The 23,834-nt window shown below is 31.6% G+C and overlaps 1 protein-coding gene across 3 annotated transcripts in view; it reads right to left on the bottom strand.

Moving 5' to 3' along the window:
* ANKRD12 (ankyrin repeat domain 12) overlaps positions 1 to 23,834 on the bottom strand; it is a 122,106-nt gene that overhangs the window by 58,716 nt on the left and 39,556 nt on the right. For 2 of the 3 annotated variants that reach the window (XM_039845854.1, XM_039845855.1), the window contains exons 3-7: positions 21,667 to 21,814; positions 14,606 to 14,674; positions 10,430 to 10,576; positions 7,315 to 7,515; positions 4,504 to 4,646 (exon numbers count right to left, since the gene is read on the bottom strand). In XM_039845854.1, coding sequence (XP_039701788.1) covers positions 4,504 to 4,646; positions 7,315 to 7,515; positions 10,430 to 10,576; positions 14,606 to 14,674; positions 21,667 to 21,814 — 708 coding nt within the window. The remainder of the gene's footprint in view (positions 1 to 4,503; positions 4,647 to 7,314; positions 7,516 to 10,429; positions 10,577 to 14,605; positions 14,675 to 21,666; positions 21,815 to 23,834) is intronic. The other variant, XM_039845856.1, reaches the window with a different exon arrangement.

Raw genomic sequence — 23,834 nt, 5'->3', positions numbered from 1 at the left:
TTTTTTTTTTTTTTTTTTTTTTTTTACTTCACTGACTGTTCTTGTTTAATGCATTCAAGTTCTTGTTTCATGGTTACAATAAACTTTCTTACCTCTTTAGGGGACGACATTAACAGTTCTTTTGGAAGTTCCTCCTGACCTTACTGTGTCCTCCATGTTCCTACTATTCTATCTGCTTGTTTGGTCTTTTCTATCCATATTAGAGACTTTTCTTGAATGTCAGGTGATCTTTGCCTGTTCACATTTAAAAGTAAGGCACTAAAAGACTTACTGAAAGTTATGCAGACATGGGTTGAACTTGTTGAGAGATGGACTTCATGCTAGTGTAATCTGACTGGGTCATTTCATCAGACTCTCCTGTCCTTGGCTAGTTCAGTTTCCTGTGGAGAAATCTTTCAACTCATGCTTAAAACAATAAAGCCTGTCAGCATTCTGGTTGCTGAAAGGAAGCTGGGTCCTAATGTTCAGCAGGTTTTACCTAATTAATTTACACTTAACCGTTACTCTCAACTACTGTGGTACATCGGTACAGAATATATGGTTTATACTTGTCAGGAAATAAACCTCCAATCATCTGCCAGGGTTGGGAGAGGTGCAATCATTTGGCTATGTAAGGTTAGGAAGGGGATATGAAAATGGAAAAGATGTTATGCTCTCATTTTGTCCTATTTCAATGGGCACTTCCAGAAGTACCCAGTGCCATCATTTCCAGCTTCAGTTTTTCTGTGATTCTGTGCTGGAGTGGTTTTGGTTTCCATTTTCTTGAATTCTATGAATCAGGAGTTGGTAAACTTGGCTTACAGGCCAAATCTGGCCTGCCAACTAAAAATAATTTTCATATTCTTTTAAAATACTCTTAAAAGGATTGATAAAGGAGAAGAAGTACAGAGGAGAAAATAGGAGTAAGAGAAAAGAGAGATGTAGGAAGAGGAGGTAGAGATGGCATGTGGGCTGCTAAAGTATTTATTATTTGCCCCTTTACAGAAAAAGTTTGCCAAACCCTGTTCTAGGTCAATAACCACTCATTCCTCTAATCCCCATCTCTAAAATGTTGGTTTTCTTGTTTCTTTTGCTCTTTGTCCTTGTGAGTCTATGTCCTTTAAAATCTCCCATCATTTTAAGCATTTGATGATCAGTCAGGGACAGATGGTTCATTCAAACATGTTACAAAACCCCTAACCTAAATAACCAACACTTTATATATCATACTATGTAAATAATTATTTATTCTAAATACGATTTCAAGTAACTTAGAGTTGCTTAAAACATAGGCAATAAATTTAGAAGTAGATCAAAATGATGAGACAAGAAGAAAATAAAGATGGCTATCTAAAACAGAACTCGGAAGAAAGCTACTGTGGAAATGAATATCAGAGTATTCTGCCTTTGCAAAAGGTAGGTCAAAGATGAGCTTCTTAGTAAGCTAGGTTAAATTACTTAGAGAGGTCTTACTCTAAGTAACTCAGAACAGGTTACAGAACTGCTGTCTTTATACTTCTCCACCTTAAAAATGTTTTATGGATGGTTGAAGTTGTGAGCATTGTGAGTGAAAGAAATCCAGTTCTTTGATAGAGACTCATAATACATGGTATAGACATATACAAATGATAGTTTCTGGTGGCTCTCATTTCTCTCCTCCACCACAAGCAAGAGTAAAAGAAAAAGGAGAAAATAGTTCTCGAGAGCTCTGAATTGTTACTCCTACTATCTTAGGCATGTTGGTAGGAGGAAAAGCAAAAGTCTCTTAAAAATAATATGCTAGTCTCCCTCTGGAAAGAGACTAGAAATACTGTTTGAGTTCTTGTAAGTATGTAAGTGCAAAGATCAGCTTCTGGAGATATTTTGCAGCTATGTGCATATTTAGAAACTTGTATTCATAGAAACATATCTTATTCACAAGGCTTAATTCTTTAACATTACATTTAGAAATCAGGAAATCTTTATCACATTTAAAAGAAAACTATTCATCTTTGATGAACTGTCAATAATCGCATTTTTAAAAAAGGGCAAAAAGTACCATATTCAAAATATCACAGCCAGAAAATAAGTCAGTTTCTGATAAATTCTGTGGAAAGAGAAATATACCCTACATATTGTCAGGCTTTATGGATTAAGTCTGTAGCATTCTCTCTATCCTCAGTCAATTATCTATCCATCCATCCATCCATCCATCCATCCATCCATCCATCCATCCATCCATCCATCCATCCACTCCACTCCACCCACCCACCCACCTACCCACCCATACATAAATCTAGGCAGAATTTAAGTGTTTCCTATGTGACAAGCGGTTCGAGGGGCCATTAACACAAAACAATACAAAAAGCCTGTATGCACAGGAAACAGACAAGTACATCAGTAAAAAAATAATGTAGTATGTGCTAGCATACAGGTATGTATGAAACGCCAAGAGAGCAGAAAAGACTGGTCTAATGGTAAGCAAGAACCAGTTTAGCAAAAATAACATTTATAAGCTACCTTTTTTTTCAAAATGAGAACTTTGAGAATCAAGAAAAATAACTTATAGAAAAATGTAAATCAGAAAAACAGCATTTTTAGTTTCCAAATTTTAGTTTCCAAAATGTTTATTTGAAAAACACCAATATAAAGGTAGCCTTTTAATCTTTTACCTCTGACATTTCTATTAAAATTTCAGATTTCAGAGTGTGTTTACAAGCACAGTATCTTGTTTTTCCTCCAAAATATCCCCTTTAGAGAGACATTATTTATTGCATAAACTAAAGACTAGGATATAGAAGGTTCAGAGGAGAAAAGTGTTTTGTTCAAGATCAAACAGGTGATAAACTATCCAGGCCAGGACTGAATTCCTATCTATCTTCACTCCAAATTCAATTTTTTCCCCCGATAAGGTAGGGAATGTTTGCCGCTAAAGAAAAAAGGGAAATTTCTCAGTCATCTTATCCAGGCATACTACCGAGAAGCCCACCTGCCAAAAAAACTCTGCAAAGCATAGATCTTATCAATCAGGCTTTTCAGAGCTTCATTCAAATATGAATAAATAGAAGTCAGCAGAAGATCTCTAATCTGAATAACATATCAAAACAGAGTAGGGACACGAAGGATCTTAGGCCATGAAGGAAGTAAAGCAAATCATTTAATTAATATCTTCGGGGAGTTCAGATGGGCACAAAGAAACTGGAACTCTCATGGGAGACTGTGAGAATCCCACGTGGGATTATTAGCAAAAAAAATATTCCAGGACAGCATCATCCTACAGATCTAGAGAACAATTAGTCCCAATCAGAGCAGGATACAAGATATTTTGCATATAAGGATATGAGAAATGCCAGAAGTGCATCTCAAAAACAGTAAACTAATCAATATGTTTGATCTTATTTAGAGGCATTTTGGAATTATATCAGAGAGATTAAGGAAGAACAAAAATAGACGCACAGAAAACTAAACAAAGAAACAGAACACGGCAATATATTAACTCAAGTAATAAACAAAGATCCAAAGCAGAGTACACTCTCTGAGTCTCTGTAGCAGCAATATTTAATAATATCCTTTGCAGGAGGTCAATGAATAATGACTAAAAATTAGAAAGCAGAATAGCTTGCATCTGTTAGAAACAAAGAGGTAACTACTAGAAGAAACACCTACATTAGTTGCCTTTGACTAAAGGTACTAGGAAATGGGGAGGCATGGGAGGGAGCCTGCAGTTATCTTTATAAGCTGAGTAGTACTTTTTAATTTTCTAAACTATGTGCAACTATTCTTTGATAAAGTAAAAATTAAGTAAAAGAGAAAACCTATTTATTTGAAAAATTAAATCCTGCTTTAGAATCATTGCTAATAATGTCCAGGTTGACTTGCTCTGGCTGTAAGCAGGTTACAGCAATGGAATTAGGCATTAAACATACTTACAACACAAGCTTCATTAAAACTAAGAATGGCTTAGCTTTGATATCAACATGCCAGAGACTAAAATGTGAATGGATTAAAAAATCCAGCATGGTACATAATATTACAGCAAAACAAATAAATAAACATGATGTTTAAAGATACCATTAATTTGTAAGCATACGTAATGTTTGGTTATATCATCCTTTTATTATATGCATATAAGCCATCCGAATATATTAAATCATGTCAGCTAAAATGCTAGAATAGATGTTATGAATAGAGGAATCATTAAATATTAACGAGTCTAAAAAAACAGGCAGTATGACACTAAAATTTTAACTCTAAATCCACTTTAATCACTACATCAAGTTATCTGACAAAATGGCCTTGAAATAATTTTGCCAACCTATTTAATTTCAAATTAAATACATTTTATGAAAAAATAATGCTAAATCTGACTATGATAGGAATCAGCAATCTGAAGGCATCAAAAAAGGAAAAATAAAATACAGATGAGATGATCAGGTAATGAGTGAAATATGACATGAGACTGTATGACTAAGAAGTGAACTAAATAACTCTGGGTTGAATTTATATTTTGAAAATATATGTTACCGATTTTTCTATCATACTTACATCTCTGTGCCCACTACTAGCAGAATCGTGGAGTGGAGTGTCATCATCTAATCCTTGTGTGTTAACATCTGCTCCAGCTGCTATAAGTATCTTAGCAACATCATAATATCCAACATTGCAAGCTTCATGCAGTGGTGTCCAACCTAAAGTCAGAATACTACTTTAACCATATAGTTCATTTGTACTAATTCAATATATATTGAATTATACATAACCATGAGTGATATAATGATTCTAAAGGCACATAGTACAGAGGGGAAAAGGAGTGATGAACAAGAAATAAATACCTAAGAACACCACTAATTTTACAGAAGCTTCATTCATGATTAATATATTATTTCCATTAAGGCTAAATTATTTGATGAAAGTATTAAACATTTAAGTTTATCCAATAAACATAAATTTGTTATAATTTATAATGATCTGAGCTATGGAAAAAGAATAGAAAAAGAAGGCGAAATGTTAAAAAGCCTGTAAGGATCTTTCAGTAAACAAAAATCGCTATGTTTTAAGGGCTTTCATCTGTTAGGTCAATACAATCTTTTCTGAACTTAATACTTATTTTAACTGAAATAAATTTATCATTTCAGTTACTTTTATAATAAAAAAGTTATATGTTCATCAGAGAAAAATTAGAAAACATAAATACAAAGCAGAAAAGCATTACCTATAATTTCACCACCCAGATATAATAATTTAAATAATTTAGCATAAATCCAACTAGATTCCCTCTCATATTTATAATTTTAAAACAAAACTGGGAAAGTTGTTTAACTGCTTCTACAGTGAAAATAATCCTGCATGTCATTAAACTTTCCTACAACAAAGTATGGCACTGAACAAAAATGCCATCATTTATTTAAACAAGCTTCTATTACTGGGCATTTAAATTATTTCTAATTTTTAAATATTAGAGACAATGCTGCAACAAATACCCTTACAACTAAATCTTCATGTACATCCATGATTAAACATTTCAGATAAATGCTTATAAGTGGATTGTCAGGTCAAAGAGAAAGTGAATTTTTTTGGTTTCTGATAGGTAATATCACGTTTTCCTCTAGAATGGATGCTGAGCATTTTAAGTCTTATTCTTTAAAGTAGATCCTGTATATCAAGGGTCCCCAACCCCCAGACTGCAGACCGGTACCAGGTCACACAGCAGGAGGTGAGCAGCTGGCAAGCAAGTGAAACTTCATCTGTATTCTCAGCTGCTCCCCAGCACTAGCATCACCACCTTAGCTCCACCTTAGATCATCAGACATTAGATTCTCATAGGAGCACCAACTGGTCCCTGGTGCCAAAAAGGTTGGGGACCACTGCTGAATATCACCCCTTCTTCCCCCATTCAAATAGAGAAATAAATTCCAGGTGTATTATAGTAGGGCTATGAGTAAAAGCAAAACAAAACCAAAATTTGAAATGAGAAAATATAGGGGTATAGCTTTATGATATAAGGGTAGAAAAGGCATTCTTAAAAAAGTACCAAAAAACACATAAAACAATAACTGATATGATTACATAAAAAAAATTTTAGTACGACTGTAATGAAAATTCAAACACAGCCATAGACAGTGAAAATCTTCACATATTTAATAGAGAATTAAAATGTACACTAAAATGAAGGGCTCTTTCTTATATATTAACCATAAGGAAAATGGGCAAAGAATTGGATCTGGTGATTCACAGAATACATATTAATTTATAATATGCACGAGAAGGAATATTCACTGTTACTATTGATAAAGAAAATCCAAATTGAAGATCTTTTCTTCAATCGTCAAATTAATAATTAAAATGATAATATCTGGTTTTAGTGAAGATGTGTGGAAAGAGTACTATACTATACTCTTTCACACAGTACTCTTTCTTGATGGTAGGGTAAACTGATAAAAGTAGTTTTGGAGGGTCATTTGCCTGTATTTCAAAATTTTAAGAATATGCATCTCCTTTGATTTAGCTGTTTCCCTTCTAACTGAAATACTAAAATCCTTCAGTGACTATACATAAAGATATTTCTACAGGAGTGTTCACTAAAGTATTGTCCATGGAATCCATACTATACAGCCATTGAAATTAATGAAGTAGAACTACCTGCATGTACTGACAAAAATAGCTGTAAGACATTAAGTAAAAAAAGCAGGTTGTAGAACTACAGACTGATAGGTATAGATTAAATGGTTCAATTTTTTAAAAAGTCCTACATATATGTACATATAAATATGTTCATTTTATATATACGATAATGAAAATGCATGAATATAACTTCTAAATTATTAACAATAATTGTGCAGAAAACAAACTAAGGGGAGGAGAGTGTAATATGTGAAACTAAAGAGAATTTCTATATTTTTTCTTACATAATTTTCTTGCTTGAATTCTTTATAATAAGAACATACTGGTATAGTATTTGAGTTAATTAAAATAAAACACCACCACCACCCCTTTATAGTTTTCATGTTCAAGTTAATACATGTTCTTGAAAGACTTGATTAAATTAACTACTTTGAAGACACTGTGTAACTCTAATTCACCTAGAATAGAACCTATATTGGATAAAGAATTATATTATAACCTGTCAACTAAAATTAAGTTTAATATTTAAAAATTTGAGTAATTACTGACATGGAATTTTAGCAGAGATCAGGCTTTTATGTATACACTCCAAAGTAGTTTCATAATAATGTACAGTTTTAAAACTTGTTTCAGTAAGAAGAATTAAAAATGTAGATTAAATTGTAACCAGAGCTGTTTAGATGACAAACTTTAAATTTTAGTTCCTGTGTATTAGGCTTTAATAACTAGTCTTACCTGCAAAATCTTTCACATTCACATTTGCCCCTAAACTTATTAATTCTTTGACTTGTTTCACATCTCCTCGAATAGCTGCCATGTGTAAAGGAGTTTCACCACGTTCATTTCGTTTATTAACTTTATCTTTTTGTCGAGATGAGGAACTGGGTGTTTTCTTTTGGGCTGGTGTTGTTTGTGATGGATGATTTGGTGTGGAATCTGTAAGAAAGAAGAAAGCTAACAAAAGTGCTAGGCTGAATATTTTGTATAGTCACTTAAAGGCTTTTTATAAGTCATGTGCTAATTTCTTGGAACAGGAGGAATACTTTCTCACCCTAACAATCCACAGCTTGACTTGGATGGTACATTAATTTGACCCAAATACAAGGAGTAGATCTTTCTTTAGGATTGTCAAATATTTCATGAGCCAATATAGAAAAAAATGTTTTAGTCTGTCAATTCATAAAATTGGCTTAAAATGATAATATAGTAACAAGTATGCACTCTGAAAGTGTTTGCTCAATGATAATTTGATAAACTGCAAAAAAATGTCATTCTCATGGGATGTTATGCCATTATTCTAAGACCTAGATGAAAGGACATTACAGACTAGAGTTCACACCTCTGACTCAGACAAAGTACTGGAGTTCCATTCTGTTATTAAGTGCAAGTTAAGGTCATGGATGATTTTAGTATAAAAATAAAACTTAAGATCTGCATGAAATAAGGAGAGTCAAAAAAGGCCTTTAAAAGTGGGTGATAAGAGAAAAAAACAGTGCTTTGTTCTGATTCTCAGTTTTGATTTTTCTTTCAGTGTCTGTATCAAAAACAGGAAAGTTAAACTAGATGATGTCCAAAGCCTTTTCCTTCCCATTTCATAACTACTGAGGGAAATACAAAACAAAATTGGTTTCTTAATCAGGCAAGGATTCAAGACACATGTACAGTATTAATAATTAATTCTGAAATTCATCACTATTTAAAAGAAACAACTGCTCTAAGAGAAAAAAGTTTGTGGAAAATAATTTTCTAGCATATAGTATAATAATTTTCTTGCAACTGCCATTATTAGAGCACTGAAGTATTATTATCCTTTCCTCAATAAAAAAAAAAGTTTAAGGTTTACCTTTTAAATTTTAAAGTATATTCTGTCACTAACAGCTTCCTATCTACGTATTTCTATAATGTACATTCTAAGAGAAAGGACCTTGTCTATCTTATTCATCACTATTTCTCAACTGTTTAGAAGACTTCTTGGTAGGTACATGGTGATACACAATATCTGCTGAATGAATAAATGAATTTAATTATTATCTTTATAATCAAATTATTTATTAAGAAAATTATGTTAACTTCTTTAAAAAAAGAACGTATCTTTTAATTCAAACAACTTGCAAGCAATTCATACAAAATTTTGTTAGCCATAGCGAAACAATATTCACACACACGAAAGTACTATTATCCATAATGGCAATCAGGTTAAACAGAACAGAAACATAGAAAACTAATTATGTAACAGATAAAACAATGAATCTGAAACTCAAAGTATACATATATGCTGGCGAACAGCTTGATATTTCAAAAGCTTTCCACTCTGGTTCTTCATATAGTAAAAGTTGACTAAGATGTACCCTAAATAATCAAATGCAGAACAGTATTATAGTATAATCTTGTTTATATTTAAGAGCAAACGATAACAAAAGATATATATTTGCATGTTTATGCCTAGAAAATTTCTAGAAGAAACTATTAATAGTCATTGCCCCTCAAGTGGTGAGGAGGTCATTGGAGATGAGGGAGGACTTTAATTTTTGCCTTACTGTATTAATTCTTGAATTTATTTGAAGACTAGAAGCTCATGGTACAAAAAACTGAGTTTTAAAAATTAAAAGTCTTCCCATCTAATAAATCTGACTCGAAATCAACATTTTACAGAAACAAAGTTTTAACATTGTAAAACGTCTTAAATTTGGCCACATTCTTTCCTAAGTTGGGGGTGGAAAGGTGGAAGTATAACCAAAACAACATGCTGTTGCCCTAACATGTTTTTATTAGTGAAAGATATTAGGACACATTTTGATGAGAACTATGATACGAAGAAACTCTAAGAATTTCACCGCGTTGTCCCAGTTTTAAAAAAATAAGCCAACACAGGAAAAGTTCACTGAAAAAATTCTGTCCTTTTCAATGCGCTTTAACAAGGTCTATTGTTACCTAAAAGTCTTATATAAAGATAACTTGAACTCAGAGCCAAAAGAAATTTTTTTCTTTAGACAAAAGTGATTTCCTTTCTTGTTACCAATGAGAATTATACAACTAAAAAGTTTTCCTTTTTGTGTTATTAGCTGCTAGAATGCATAGCTAAATTCAACACTCAATAGTAATAACTATCTCAGCCAGATAAAAGGGTTTTATCTACCCTTTTAGCCCCTTTTAATAAATTAGCAGGTTGTTTTATTTGTTCTCTCTTTGTTTTGGCCCACTGGGAATCCATCTTCAATTATTTCTGGAGGGCACAGTACATGAATAAACACACACGTGCACACATACATGTAGCACAACATCTTAATTGGAAATGTGATATAAAATATGAGCTAAATTTACATAATATACTACAGATGTTTTCCTTTTATAATAACCTAGCAAATCTTAAAATAATAAACAATAAAATAACAATAAAACATGGATTAAACTCTTGCTTCTGAAAGTAATAATATGATAAAATTATCGGTTTATCGGCAGGGTGTTAGTGAATGGAAAAGTAAATTATACATCTAGAAACAGCTTATAGAAACTGGGGTAAAAAAAATTCTTTAGTGAGGTAAAAGCATACAGTTTTGCAACAGATTTCTCAAGGTGACTGACCCATTTCTAAATTATCCACTTTAGTTTACAAATACTTAATGTCCACTAAATGCAAAGATCCCTACTCTTGTATAGTTTCTCATCTAATAGAGGATACAGACAATAAACAACTGTCAGACAAATAAATGTAAAATTACAAACTTATGCTACTACAAGAAATTCTGACTAAATCCAAGAATAAAAACTCAGTTAAAAATAACTGTTAAGACAAGGCTAGGATCTGAGGAAAACTAAGAACACACACAAATTCGGCGATGGTAAATGTCACCTGGACTGTTGTCTCTTGCTGTCATCTGCATGAGAAGTGCCATCTGCTTTCGCTCTGAAAGTGGATAACCAAAAAGAATGCTAACTGGTGTGGACTTCTTATTTCCAGCTTCCTTTTTTGTTTTCTTCTTTTCTGGACCTTCTTTCTCTGGAATTATTAATAAATGTGAAAGAATCTGAAACAAACGTAAGCACTCAAAAGCAAAACATAAGATGACTTTTAAAAACAGATGTTATACATGTATATGAGAAATGTGTTTATGAACTAGCAACAGGTAGACAAAAGAGCACTAGAATTTTTATATTAATACAAGCAATTTTCTTCCTGAATGCTTTGAAAAAAAATATTCTTTACTCTATTGTTGTCAGAAAATATTTGGAAATTTATTCCTCATAAACTTTGTATCTTAATGATTTGTTTTATTAGAATTTAACATCTTCAATAACATTTTAAACATTCCTTAGTATTACATCTTTGAAACTTCTCTTCCATTCATTATATTTAATAGCAATGTTCCATCAAATTATTCCTTAACTCCACTAATAATTTATGAAATCTTCTAAGATAAGTATTCGAGACAAGTCTTAAATACAGAGTAAACGCTGAAAAAATCACCAAATCATTTTTATTCCAGTCATAGGAAAATTGAACAAGGAGTGATATTAATCAACGCTAAAAACAAGCAAATTAAAGATTCTGTGTTGTGTATGTGGTGGGGGTTGGGGGTGGGGAGGGGGTTAACAGAGATCCTGCAAAGACCCAAAAATGCCTAAGGATTTTTCAGAGAGATCTGATCCATTATAAAGTCAGCTCTCAGACTCAGCTATTTGGGAAATCCTTCGGCAATGCAACTAGCATTCCCCATTAAGCTGGAGGAAATTCAGATGCAACTGGATTACATAGGTTGAAGAGATACAGATGTCTGTTCTTTCTTTAGGACTTCTCTGGGTATTAATTCAGGTAGCCCTAGGAAAGCTAATGCAGACAGTCTGCCTATTAACTGCCTAGGCATCTATTTCTTAGAAAACCGTATACAAATATCTGGGATTTACTGATCCAGGTTTGAGGGTCCCTGAAGAAAGGGGCTATCAAAATAAAAATATAAATAAAATTTTAAAATAAATGTAACACATAGCAAAAATGAGTGAAACTTAGTCATCAATACTGTAGTGTTTTTAGGAAGATGTGACCTGCAGCTAGACTACTCTAGGAGATAAGCATTTCTTAGTAAGTTTCAAGAAAGTAATAAAAGTTTAATATTACTTATCATGAAATATTATTACTTAAAGCATAAAAAACTTTAATAATTCTTATAGTATACCACTTAACTATAATATACTGGCATCCTAATGAACTAGACAAATTAGAGGTCCTAATATTTAAACTCTGCTGTCCACGAATCACTCAAAATTCAGGAGCTCCTAAATTGTCCATTTTGTCATTTGCTTTTACATGAAACAAAAAATTTCAAGATTTATTTAAGTCAGTCTTTACTAACGGTTCTCATGTATAATTTTATTTTGTTTCATTATTATTAATGATCCAATTTAGTTTCAGCAGTGTTTCACCTAACTTACTAAATTTATTATAAGCCCTAAACAGGTCCTTTTGGAGAAGCCTATTTTTTCTGAAACATTCACTTTCTCCTAACAATGTTCTATTAACTTTGGTTCTCTTGTATTTAATGAAGAACCATTAAGGATGTTCCATTTGAATAACAAATCTTTAAATATAACGAATGTACTTTTCAACTAAATTTAAAGTATTTAAGTGTGAAAATTTTATAGAAAGTAGAAAAGATGCATTAAGGAAAATCTGTAAAATTTAGTAATAGGAGAAAACAAAATAAAGAAAAAAAACACATAGTATCATCACTAAATTTAATTTTTTAAATTTGGGAAAAAACTATCTTTTATTTTCTCATTTGTAAAAACAAGTGATTTTTTTTGGTTTTAATTGCGTTTTAATAAAATGTTTTAAAAAGAATATGCTCTAAATGATAGTCAATTTACAGAAAAAGTGACTTATTATTAGAATTCCAAGCTGCCAAACAATCAAAGATATATTACATTTTGAAAATACTCCAACTACTCAGGCAAAAATTCCAATTAGATACTAGCATCCAATTCGAATTCTATTGTTTTCTTTAATTGAGTGATGTTAATCATTTGTCTGAGTTCACGTTTTATAAGAGATAGGAAAAGAATGGAAGCGAACAGTAGCTGGTATAAGACAGGTTAGAGATAACTACCATTTTTAAAAATTGTAAGTGTTATATTAAGCATGCTTTTTTAAGTTTAAAGCATTCAACAAAACTTTGGCTATTTTGGATCTATCTTGTGAAGAACTTGTTTCCTCTGACTTGTCATAAGTAAAAGGTGATCATATAGTATGTATTTGAAAAAGTTAAGTACTTCTCGAGTTTCAGTAACTCAAATATGTATTTATATGTCTGAATAATGGGTCAGAATTTTAAAATTTAAACACAGGAATATGACACATATACTCATTTAACACGGTCTACTATAGACTTGAAATTCCACTCTGCCACCCTAGAGACTTTAAAAGAGAAATCCAAGTGACTCACTTATGACTAAATAAAAACAAAAATGGACCCTTCATCATCCAGCATTCTTTATTTCAAGGTTCAGAGGATCATTAGAAATAGAGATATCTAAGTCTTATAATCTCGAAAATGCTTTCTTTTCAGGTCTTGTCAGAGTAAACAGAAAGCTCAACACTGTCATACCCCAATTAAGTGTACAGTATATTAAGGAGAGAAGACCAAATTGTTTTTCTTGGTAAACTGGTTCATAAATTTATTAGTGTCTCAAAAACTAAAGAATATGACATTTTCCCACAAAGCAGTCGCTGTGTAAGGAAATAGTGAAGATACAATTCAAATATAGATGAACAAAATTAAATCAATCACATTTGGAATGTGTATACTTTAATTCTGAGAAAAAAATGCCATTACTCTGGTTTTAAAATATCTACATAAATCTCTAATGGCTGGGTACTTGTATCTTTTCACTTCCAGCAAAGATACCAGATGATGGATGGCTTCATCACATATAGCTCTTTCGGGTGCACCTTGGCACTTAGGATTCCCATTTTAAAGTACACCTAAATCCACAGTAAGTGTAGTCTTTTAAATTTAATGCTAATTATAAATAACCCCACACCCTAATTTTGATAACCAAGTACTAATGGCTTAGCAGTTCAATTAACAGCTTTCAGGATACTTTTAAGAGTAATTATTTGGTTCTATACCACCCCCACAAATCTACAAATTAAATACAAATATACCAGAAACAGAAGGTTTATTTCAGATTATACAGCTAAATGTCACATGCTGAAAAGTGGACACTTAAATACCCAGGGACTCAACAGTATTTTATATTAAAAAACATTCAGCGGTAAGAATAAAAGTCCATCAAAAAAACCAAAACAAAACAAAACACAACAACAACCAAACAAACAAAAAACAACCCTCAAAAACCCCACACACTTAACTAATCAGTTTTCGCATACCAGAAAATACATTTATTCTTTATTTTAAAATAACAGTGTTTTTACATTTTCTTGTATTCTTCTATCTGGAGCAATTAAGAAGCATTATACTTGGCCATGCCTGAATAGAGAGGTTCCAACACAGTTAATGGTAATAGCATTTCCCCAGGAAATCTGTTTTTTTAACTCATTTTTAAATTCAACATGGGCAGCAAAGTCAATTGACTAAAGAGTTCAACTTGAAAATTTTCTAAAATGTGTTTTTTTTAAAAAAACACTGCATAATGGAAGAGTAAGATGACATTTTATCAAAATCGACACAATTAATATGCAGCAAAATAGACTAAGCACCTTGGGTATATTCCCATAAGGATCCCTGCACTGCAAAATTCCAAGGGGTTGACTTTCACAATATTTCCTATGCAAATGGTGCCCCATGTTGTGCTATACAACACTTGAGTGGCAGTATACAGTAGTTGTGCTTATAATATGTTGGATGTGATCCACTGGATATCTCCAACAAAAGCTGGAAAATTAGGTATCATCATGTAGTTCACTTATTCAACCAAAGAGTATACTGGTTTGAAAAGAAGTATTTATAGTACAATAATTGTAAATGTGACAAACCACTGGCTAAACATGTGCCTCTGATAATCTAATTACCTGAGTATGTCCTGTAAGAAGATATAAGTCTCTCCCCCCAATTTTCACTTGTATGTCCTGGATCTGAATCTACAGAATGAGAAGAGACAGAAGAAAAAAGCACACGAAGGGAAATGCAGAATTCAACAAACCAACAATTTTCAAAAGACTACTAGTTAGTTAGTCAATGGTAATTCATTGTTTTCCCAAAAGGTTATTTTTAGGGTAAAGCCAGAAGTACATTTAAAACACAGATTTGGCCGATATCTAAGATTTCAGTTTCTTCAACTAGAATATTAAAGAAAGTCAACCAGTCTGCAATAAATACTACTGATGCTACTTATTAAAACATATCATGGCCTTTGAGGCTCTATGTTTTTTCACTCTCTGGATAATGATAAAGGATGTAGTACTCTCTCGCTGTTTTTTCTGTTTAGAATTTATCTTTAGAAAACTTGAATAATGGACTTTGTGTTCTGAGAGGGCTAAAACTACACAAAAGATAACAGAATACTTTGGACTGCAATATCATTCTAGATCATGGATTTTTCTATAAATTATAAACATTTCAAATGGTATGAATTACTAGACCGACCCTCTACTGAAGACCTCATAGAAAAAGCAACCTAAATCAAAATAAGTTTATCAACTAAGAATATGGAATTTTGCCTAACAATTCATGACAGACAAATAAGAATATGGAGAATTGACTTTGGTAATATGGCCAGAGCAGATATTTTTACTCATCAACAATATGCCATTTTAACTCACAATATTATTCTGATATTCATATTCTCAATTTACTGACATACACTTTTCTTTCCAGGATCATTATAGACATTATTAATGAGTTCAGTTAGGTATAAGGAAACAAAAGCATTAAAAAATTTAGAGGACAAGTAATCTTTAGTATTCGAAATTTCAAAGATAAGCCTAAAAATTTAGTGATAAGAAGGCTCACTCAATTGAAAGGGAAATCATTAATAAGATTTAGACCAATTCTAAAGCAAGTGGGTGAATGGACTGAATTCCTTTGAATGAACACTTATATTTCAAAACGAACACATTTAATCAGCAACTAGAAGAATTCCATGAAGAGTATTTGAAATTTCATTTAAAGACCAGCAAAAATTTAAAAATGACCTCTACAGATTACATAGCAAAGAAAAAGTGGCGACCAGTAAGTTGTGTCAACGAAACAAATTAAATGGATTACTGAAAGCTGATATTATTGTGACAGATTAAAATAGTAGATAAACTGAACTTTCAATTATTCATTAACATAAGGAAACTGTAAAACAGTTTATCCAAAACTTCCTTTAGAAGTAATCAACCCACCCTCACTCCACATACCATTTTGGAGTTTACTCAAGTATGTTTATATTTGGGACATCTGAATGTGTATTCTATAAGGATTAAATTAGGAGTTGGAAAATTAAAAGCTTCCATATCTTGTTCCTTTATTCAACTATTTCTTTCTGTGCTATACTGAGACTAGACTATAATACGACTATTGCTACTTATGGATGTTTTTGTAAAAAACTGAGTGCTAAGCAAAGCAAATTCTCTCTCCCTGAAATGTTCTTTAGCTGTATTTTAAAAGCTGTCTTTAAGTCAATATGCTGTTCTGGGTTACAGGAGAATAAGAAAAAAATACGAAGAATGATTAAAAAGGTTTGCACTATATGTTTGAAATATTTTATAAGAAATATCAAGGGGAAAGGATGGAAGAAAATCTGTAATAAATAATCTTCACCAAAAGGTGATTAAATAAAGCACTGATTTTATCTGCTACTTTAACAGTTACCAGAAAAATTATATTTGTTTTCTTATTTCAAAAAGTTCTTCTCTCCAAATTCATTTAAGTCTTATTAAATAGGGTAAATCTTTTAATGGCATCTAAAACCTCAGGAAAATAAAACTTCCAAAGATGAATGGCAGACACACGATTTAGTTTATAACATTTGAGCATGCTCTGTAACTGTCACCATGGACTCTGGGAACAGTTAATACTATAATTCTTTGGATTTTCTCATACCACATTATTTACATATGCCAAAAGAAAATCAGTAAGCAAATAAATATTGCTTACTAAGAGAAAACAAACATTTTTAAAAAGTGAAGGATATTGTATCTTTCTATTTAAACATATAAACTAAAATGATGTAGTAATACTACTCGTTTACCTCTATAGAACATTAGACCTATCAAACCTAAAGAAAACATATGCCCAATGCTGTCTGAGGTTAAAGAATATTCATATACTGCCAGAGGCTTTGGAGAAACATCATAGAAATGTTTAACTCTTTAACCCTGTAATCCTACATTTCCATTTCCTGGAAATGAAAGGAAAAATATAATTTAGGGTATAATAACAATACGTTCTTCAAAGATGCTCTTGATGGCATTACTCATAACACAGTAACTGCAAATTTAGTTTGGAGGCCAAGAACAGACTTTGAGTCAAAGGACTGTAACTTTCCCTTTGTTACCATTAGACTAGGAAAGAAAGTATGATTTTATGACTGTGCAGAAATAAAGTTCACTTAGGTAGAAACATTAATAACTATTAAAGATAACAGCAGTCATCGGTTCTTAATTACTGTGCTAAAAACTTTATACTATATAATGGCAGGATTGTAAGGTGCCTACCCAATATTCATTTGTCTCTTCTTACCAGGAATATTCTGATTTTGATTAGGGTGACAATATGCCCAGCTAAAAGTATTTGGTTTTTCAGACTCCCCATCAACTAGGGTAGCCTAACCAATGAGATGCAGGCAGAAGTTCCTAGGGAGGTTGTTTCATCAGTAAAAAGGCAAAATCTCCTTGGGAGAAAGATACTCTGTCCTTGGTCTTTCCTCTCCATTTTCTGCACAGGAAGAAGATTTATTTTGAGTATAAGGCAAAATGCTTAAGGACAGCCCATGTATGAGCTAAGGGTAGCAGAGCAGAAAGATGAAAAGAGTCCAGATCCTGATGGCATTATCAAACTGCTGTATCAATTGTGGACTATTTATGCCTGATCATATTGAATTAAATTGAAAATCCCTATCTATTTAAGCCAGTGTTAGCCATCTTTCTGTTTTAATTAAGGCATCACAAACTGATTTTACATGTTATGTCACTTAAAAGTAACAATTCTCTAAATTGATATTATTATATGTACTTTTACAGATAAAAAAATTGGGACTTTTGTCTGCCTAATCAAGTAATTAATTTTCGAGAATGTATTATCTTTTGAAAAATTAGTATTAAAAAAGAATTTAGAAAGTTTAAGACACACTGGGGTATCTCAAAATAAAGACTAAGAATGACTCATCCCATTGCTGACATTATTGCTGATTTGGGGGATCACTGAGCCTTCTTTGGATAGTATGAGTATCTTTTTTTAAAAAAAGTAATGACTATTTTATAAAAATATGTTCATTATCTAAAAAATTCAAGCCATACAAAGGTATACAAAGAAAGTAACAAATCATCCCAAATCTGGAAATAAAATGTTAATATCTGGTGCACATCCTTCCAAGTATCCCTCTAAAGATAAAAGAACTAGTTGAGAGAGAAATAAATTTATGTAAGAATTGGAAAATATTATACACATGTGCTATTTTTAAATAAAAAGCTGTAAGATAAATTTTATTTTAATCTAACATTAAAAAAAGCGAAAGGAATTGCTCCTTTTGTCAGAAATATCAAATACTAAAATATAAACACACACATATATAAAAACATAATTTTAAATAAAATTAAAAATTTTAAGCAATCATTTAAAAAACTATATATTTTAGTTTTAGACAATATCAGTTAATTCCTTGGTATGAGAGATTATGAACTGAGTAGCACTATTAACATTTTCTCTTTATTCCCTTTCCCATTCTTTATTATTTTTCAATTAGAATTGAGTCAGTATTATTTTATATTAGTTTCAGGTGTACAACACAGTGGTTAGACATATAATTTACAAAGCAATCTCTCCAATTAGTCTACGACCCACCTGGCACTATACATAGTTATTACAATATTGCTGACTATATTATATTCTCTATGATGGAGAATATCCTTACATCCCTGTACTATTTTTTAACTACCTATTTGTACTTCTTAATCCCTTCACCTTTTTCACCCAGCCCACCAACCCCTTTCCCATCTAGCGATCACCAGTTTGTTCTACATATAAGTGTTTTCATTTTGTTTGTTCGTTCATTTTGTTCTTTAGATTCCACATATAAGTGAAATCATATGGTATATGTTTTTGTCCGACTTATTTCACTTAGCACAATATCCTCTAGGTCCATCCATGTCGTTGCAAATGGCTCTCCCCTCATTCTATTATTTTCACTAAGTTAGGATTTATAATATTTACATTTTTGTTTTGGACCCATACACAGGTTTAGGCTTTTAAACAATCTTATCTTTCCATATGTGTGTTAATATCTGTCCTATGTGCACATACAGATATGTGTAAATATACAGAATATGACTTTCAACGCAACCAAACAGTACATATTAATTATTCCATAACCTGTTTTTTCACTTTATATGTTATGAACATTTTCTATATTGCATATTCTTATACAATGTTATTTTTAAAAGTAAAATCATATTTCTTCATTGGATTTATCATAATTTAACAAATCCTATATAACTTGACACTATTTTCTTGGTTCTTTTTTTGCTATTATAAAGAAAGCTAGATAAACATATCTGAAGATGATTTTTACTCTCGTCAGTAATTTATACAGAATAAATGCCAAAGAATAAGTCAAATGTTAACAAACTTTTAGTTTTTGATATATGTTGTCATATTTACTTCCCACAAGGTACTCCTATAATTAAGACCTACTAAGTAAAGCAAGCTCTATTTCCAACCAGAGACCACGTGGTATGATCTAGGCCAACAACAAATTTTGTCGAACATTATAAACTTTATTTCTTTGCTTACTACTGATTTTCTTCCGTATATTTCTTTGCTGACTATAATTTTGTTGTTCTCAACTACTTGCTTCTTCTATCTTTTGTCCATTTTTACACTTTTGCATTTTTCTCTTCACATTTAGATCTTTAAATACCAACTATATTAAGATAAGGGTTGTCACATATGCTGTGAATATTTCTCCCTTCTGTATCTTCCTTTATAATTTCAGCTAATAATTTAAAATATAGTACACTATAAAAAGATCAATATTAGATATGGGGTTTGGTAAATAATTATCTTTTATATAAAAAATCAATAGTAATCTTCATTTTATTTTTTTAAATTATGAAAATAAGACAGCTGAATTGTAAATAAAACATTTTGTTTTGGGCCTAGGGAAATCCTTAATGCTATATATGTGCATGCATGCGCACATGCACACGCAAAACTAAAGCTTTCATCTAATATTTACTAAAATTTATAAATTCATCCTATCAAAAAAATATATTTTTAAATCCATCAAAATTTTGTTTAGCACTAGCATGTAACCTTTCCAAAAAGAAAAACCAGTTTGTTATGAAACAGTGTTAAAGAGAAAGCTTAAATATCCCACTAAATTCAGTAAGTGGAAAAATTGTAAGAGAGAAAAGCATATAATCCAATTACAGTATGAATTAATGTTTATTCAGTGCCTAAAGTTCATGTCTCCCTAAGTAACACTTTCTCCTTAATTTTATTCTAAATAAGAGACAAATAATCCACCTGATCTAATAACAAAAACTCTCATGGGAACTTTATTATTTTGAAAACTTATTTATTTCCAAAAATATGTTAACATTGTTTGAACTTATCTAAATTCTTTCTTCAAACTACTAGCAGAAGTATTACTGTTGCTAGAAAACAAAACTTGTTTAATGTAAGTACTTTAAAAATGATTAGCAAAAGGACTTCCAGAGAAAAAATATAAGTTAGATCTTATAAATCTAAAGGCATATAACTACTTTCTTCTTAGCTAACTGACCTATTAATAGCTTGAGAACACTGCTTAAAAATAAGAAGTCATGCTTCAGAAAAAATTCTGAATCTCTAGAAGAAGCCAGTGTATCTTAAAATGGACAAAACACACAATGGACAAAGCGTACAATTTCTTAATTACTGCAAAAAGAGAGTAATTTTCAAGATTTAAAAATGTCATGTGTTTAAGAACAATTTCTAGTTCAAGCTAAGAGACCTACTATCTGCCTACTACTAAAATTGCATATTAAAAATTAAGTATTTTCTAAAGCTATGTTAGCAGACGACATTTCAAAAGTTTTTAGGGTATTTTCAAAGATTCCAGAGTCAAGATCATTTCCATATTGATGATTAAGATGGCTAGAATGCTCTAAGTAGGATATAATCTCCATACATAAACTAAGAATGGAACACTAACTTTTTATGAATGAAGCTGAAAAACATTCTCAAGAACAGTTCATTATTAATATTTCATGCAAGGGATAAAACAATTATGATAAATACATAACAAACATTTATATTAGTTTATATTAGTTTCAAGAAATGATTAGTTCGGGGCTAAAACACAATCTAGTAATTTATTAGGTAGTGGTAATAAGATTCTAATCTATTATGAATCTTATTACCACTATCTAATAAACCTTATTACCACTAGCTAATTCTGATATATAAGAATTCTGACATAAAAGTACTATGAATTGAACTTAGGCAGTTAGCTTCCATTTTTTTTTCGGTGCGGGGGTGGCGAGGGCGAGGGCGGGGTGGATAGGTATTTCTGAATCTAAAATGTCTAATTTTTTTTTCTTTGGTGGGTCAATAATGTGTCAAACAAAAACAATTTTTTTCTCAAATCTACCATACCTATGCTTCCTATCATTGAGTAAATTTCATCACTGAAATGCTCTTCAAAAATTAAGTTCTGAAACTAATTTGTAATAAACAGGAAAAAAAATAAGAAAGCAAATTGTTTTTATCTCTGATTAGAAATCATGTTTGGGGAGAACTATATAAATTTCTGCCCCCATATGATAAATCTTAAATACTGAAATACAAAAATTTCTCTATAAAAGCAGGTGCAAGAAGAATGATATGAGGAAAATCATAGTAAAAGATGATTACGATTTTACCAGAAAACAACGAATTATTCTACCTGTGTCTGAATCTCGTTCTTCATTTCTTGATGGGCTAATGGTAAAAGGAAGTTTACGTTTCATGGACGATTTCTCTTTCATCTCCTTGCCCACATCACTTCGATCAATTTTTGGAGTTTTGTTATAGGATGCAATCTTGTCTTTACTCTATTAAAAAATCAAATATGAATAAAGTTATAACAATATTAGCTAAGCAATACAGTATTAAAAAACACTTTATAAAGGAAGTTTTCAAACACGCAAAAATGCAGAGAGGGTATTATATACCACCATTGTTCTCAACGTACTCAAGACCAGTTTCAATAATAACATTTTTCTAACTTGTTTCATATTTCCCTTTTACTTAACAAAATTTTAAAACAGTAAAACAATATCTTGAATATAACAGAACTTTATGTCTAAGTATGATAGAGATGTTATCACCAAGGAACAAATAAAAATCTGAAAAAGCAATCCTGGGTTGAATTAAACAGATTGTGTTTTATTAATATCATGTTCCCACTCATTCGGGTGAAGTATACTAGTCTCGTGGTCTACAGCTATTATCAATATCTTATAATCCAAAATCTGAATTGGTACAGCACATCTAAACTGGGCTATAATGACAACTCTTTTGCAGCAGAGCTTAAAAACACAGTCCCCAAACTATAATAAACCGATATAATTGTAGAGATTCTCAGAAGCAAATTGGAAACAGACTTAGACTGCAGAAGACACTAGCTTTCAACCCAAGACAGAAAAGAAACTAAAAGAAGGATGAGGGGAGGAAAAGACATAAAAAATACTGAGTTTTTTTAAAGTAGAATTTATCAGTAAAACCAAAACATGATTCTAAAAGAGCAATAGAATAAAACTTTCGCTTGAGTCTAATCATGAAAATGAGAGAGAAGAGAAAAATAAAGATTGGAATTGAGACCTAAATACAATTCCAGAGATGTTAAAAAGTTACAAAAGAACATTGTATTCATTTTTAGACTGCTAAAAATTTAAGGCCTGGAAAATGGTTATGTTCTCAGAACACATGCATTTCTAAAAATGAGTTTATGAAATAGAAAATCTGAATAGACCAATGATGAGAGAAGATAATAAGTCCACAGCCAAAGCTTTATGTTTAAAAAACATACCTTACTCGGATTTTACAAGAGACTTTTAATACAAACAAATCCAAGGAACAGGTATTTTCCATTTCATATAAACAATGCTACAGCATTAAAAATGAGAAGCTACCCAATCCTTTTCATGTCTAAAACTGATACCAAAGAGTACGATACAGAAATTATACACTAAATTGCTTATGAAATAAATGCAAACTGTCCTAAATAAACTGTGACATCAAATTTAGTTTCTTAGATAATCACAGGCAAGCAGGGTTCATCCAAAAAATATAAGACTAGTTCATTATTAGAAAATCTTATAACTCATTGTATCAAAACAGTAAAGAAAAACATGATGCCTTAATAGGTGACATCATCATCTGAACAGACTATACATTCATTCTCGATAAATTAGCAAATCGAGAAGAGAATGTGACTCTCCTGTATCTTAACTGGTAAAGATTACTGAAGAACAAAAGCCTTATTTATTCCCCAGTTATAAAGTAAAATGCTCTTAACCTGCTTTTTCACTCTGCCAATGAAATGGAGCTTCACAGGCACGCATTTTGCTTATAAAGTTGCATTAAAATGTAGATTTTATTATTATTCAGGTATGATGATGCCGACAGATCAGGAGACCACTACTAGTGAAAGAAAGTTTGTTACTCACAGTTCCCAAGAAGAGGGGGCATGACAAACCATGCAGGGCAACATGGGGAAGCACCAAGGTGGGTCAAGAGGCCAAGATAAAGAAAAATGTGGGCAAAAGCTTTTACTGTGGTTTCAGCAGGCTCTGGGCGTATAATGTGCTGCTTCTTTTATTATCTGGTACCTGGCTCTGAGGTGATTATTAGGGCAGGGGGATAGTGGCCCAGAGTATAAGAGCTGAATAAAGTTAGCAGCTGGGGATGGACTCTGGATTGGGTGGTTTGCATATGAAAGGCATGGTCACAAGTGAGTTGTTTACTATCTCTAGGAATTGACTAGCCCTGGGAGGGGCAGTCTCCCTAGGGTCAGCATGGCTCAAGATGTCAAAACATCAGAAATAAAAATGCATGATTAATAACAACAAA

Source organism: Pteropus medius, unplaced genomic scaffold, assembly GCF_902729225.1.
Source record: "Pteropus medius unplaced genomic scaffold, Ma_sr-lr_union100, whole genome shotgun sequence".
Lineage (NCBI taxonomy): Eukaryota > Metazoa > Chordata > Mammalia > Chiroptera > Pteropodidae > Pteropus > Pteropus medius.
The sequence above is the reverse complement of the archived record's forward strand: the minus strand, read 5'-3'. Positions and strand labels throughout refer to the sequence as shown.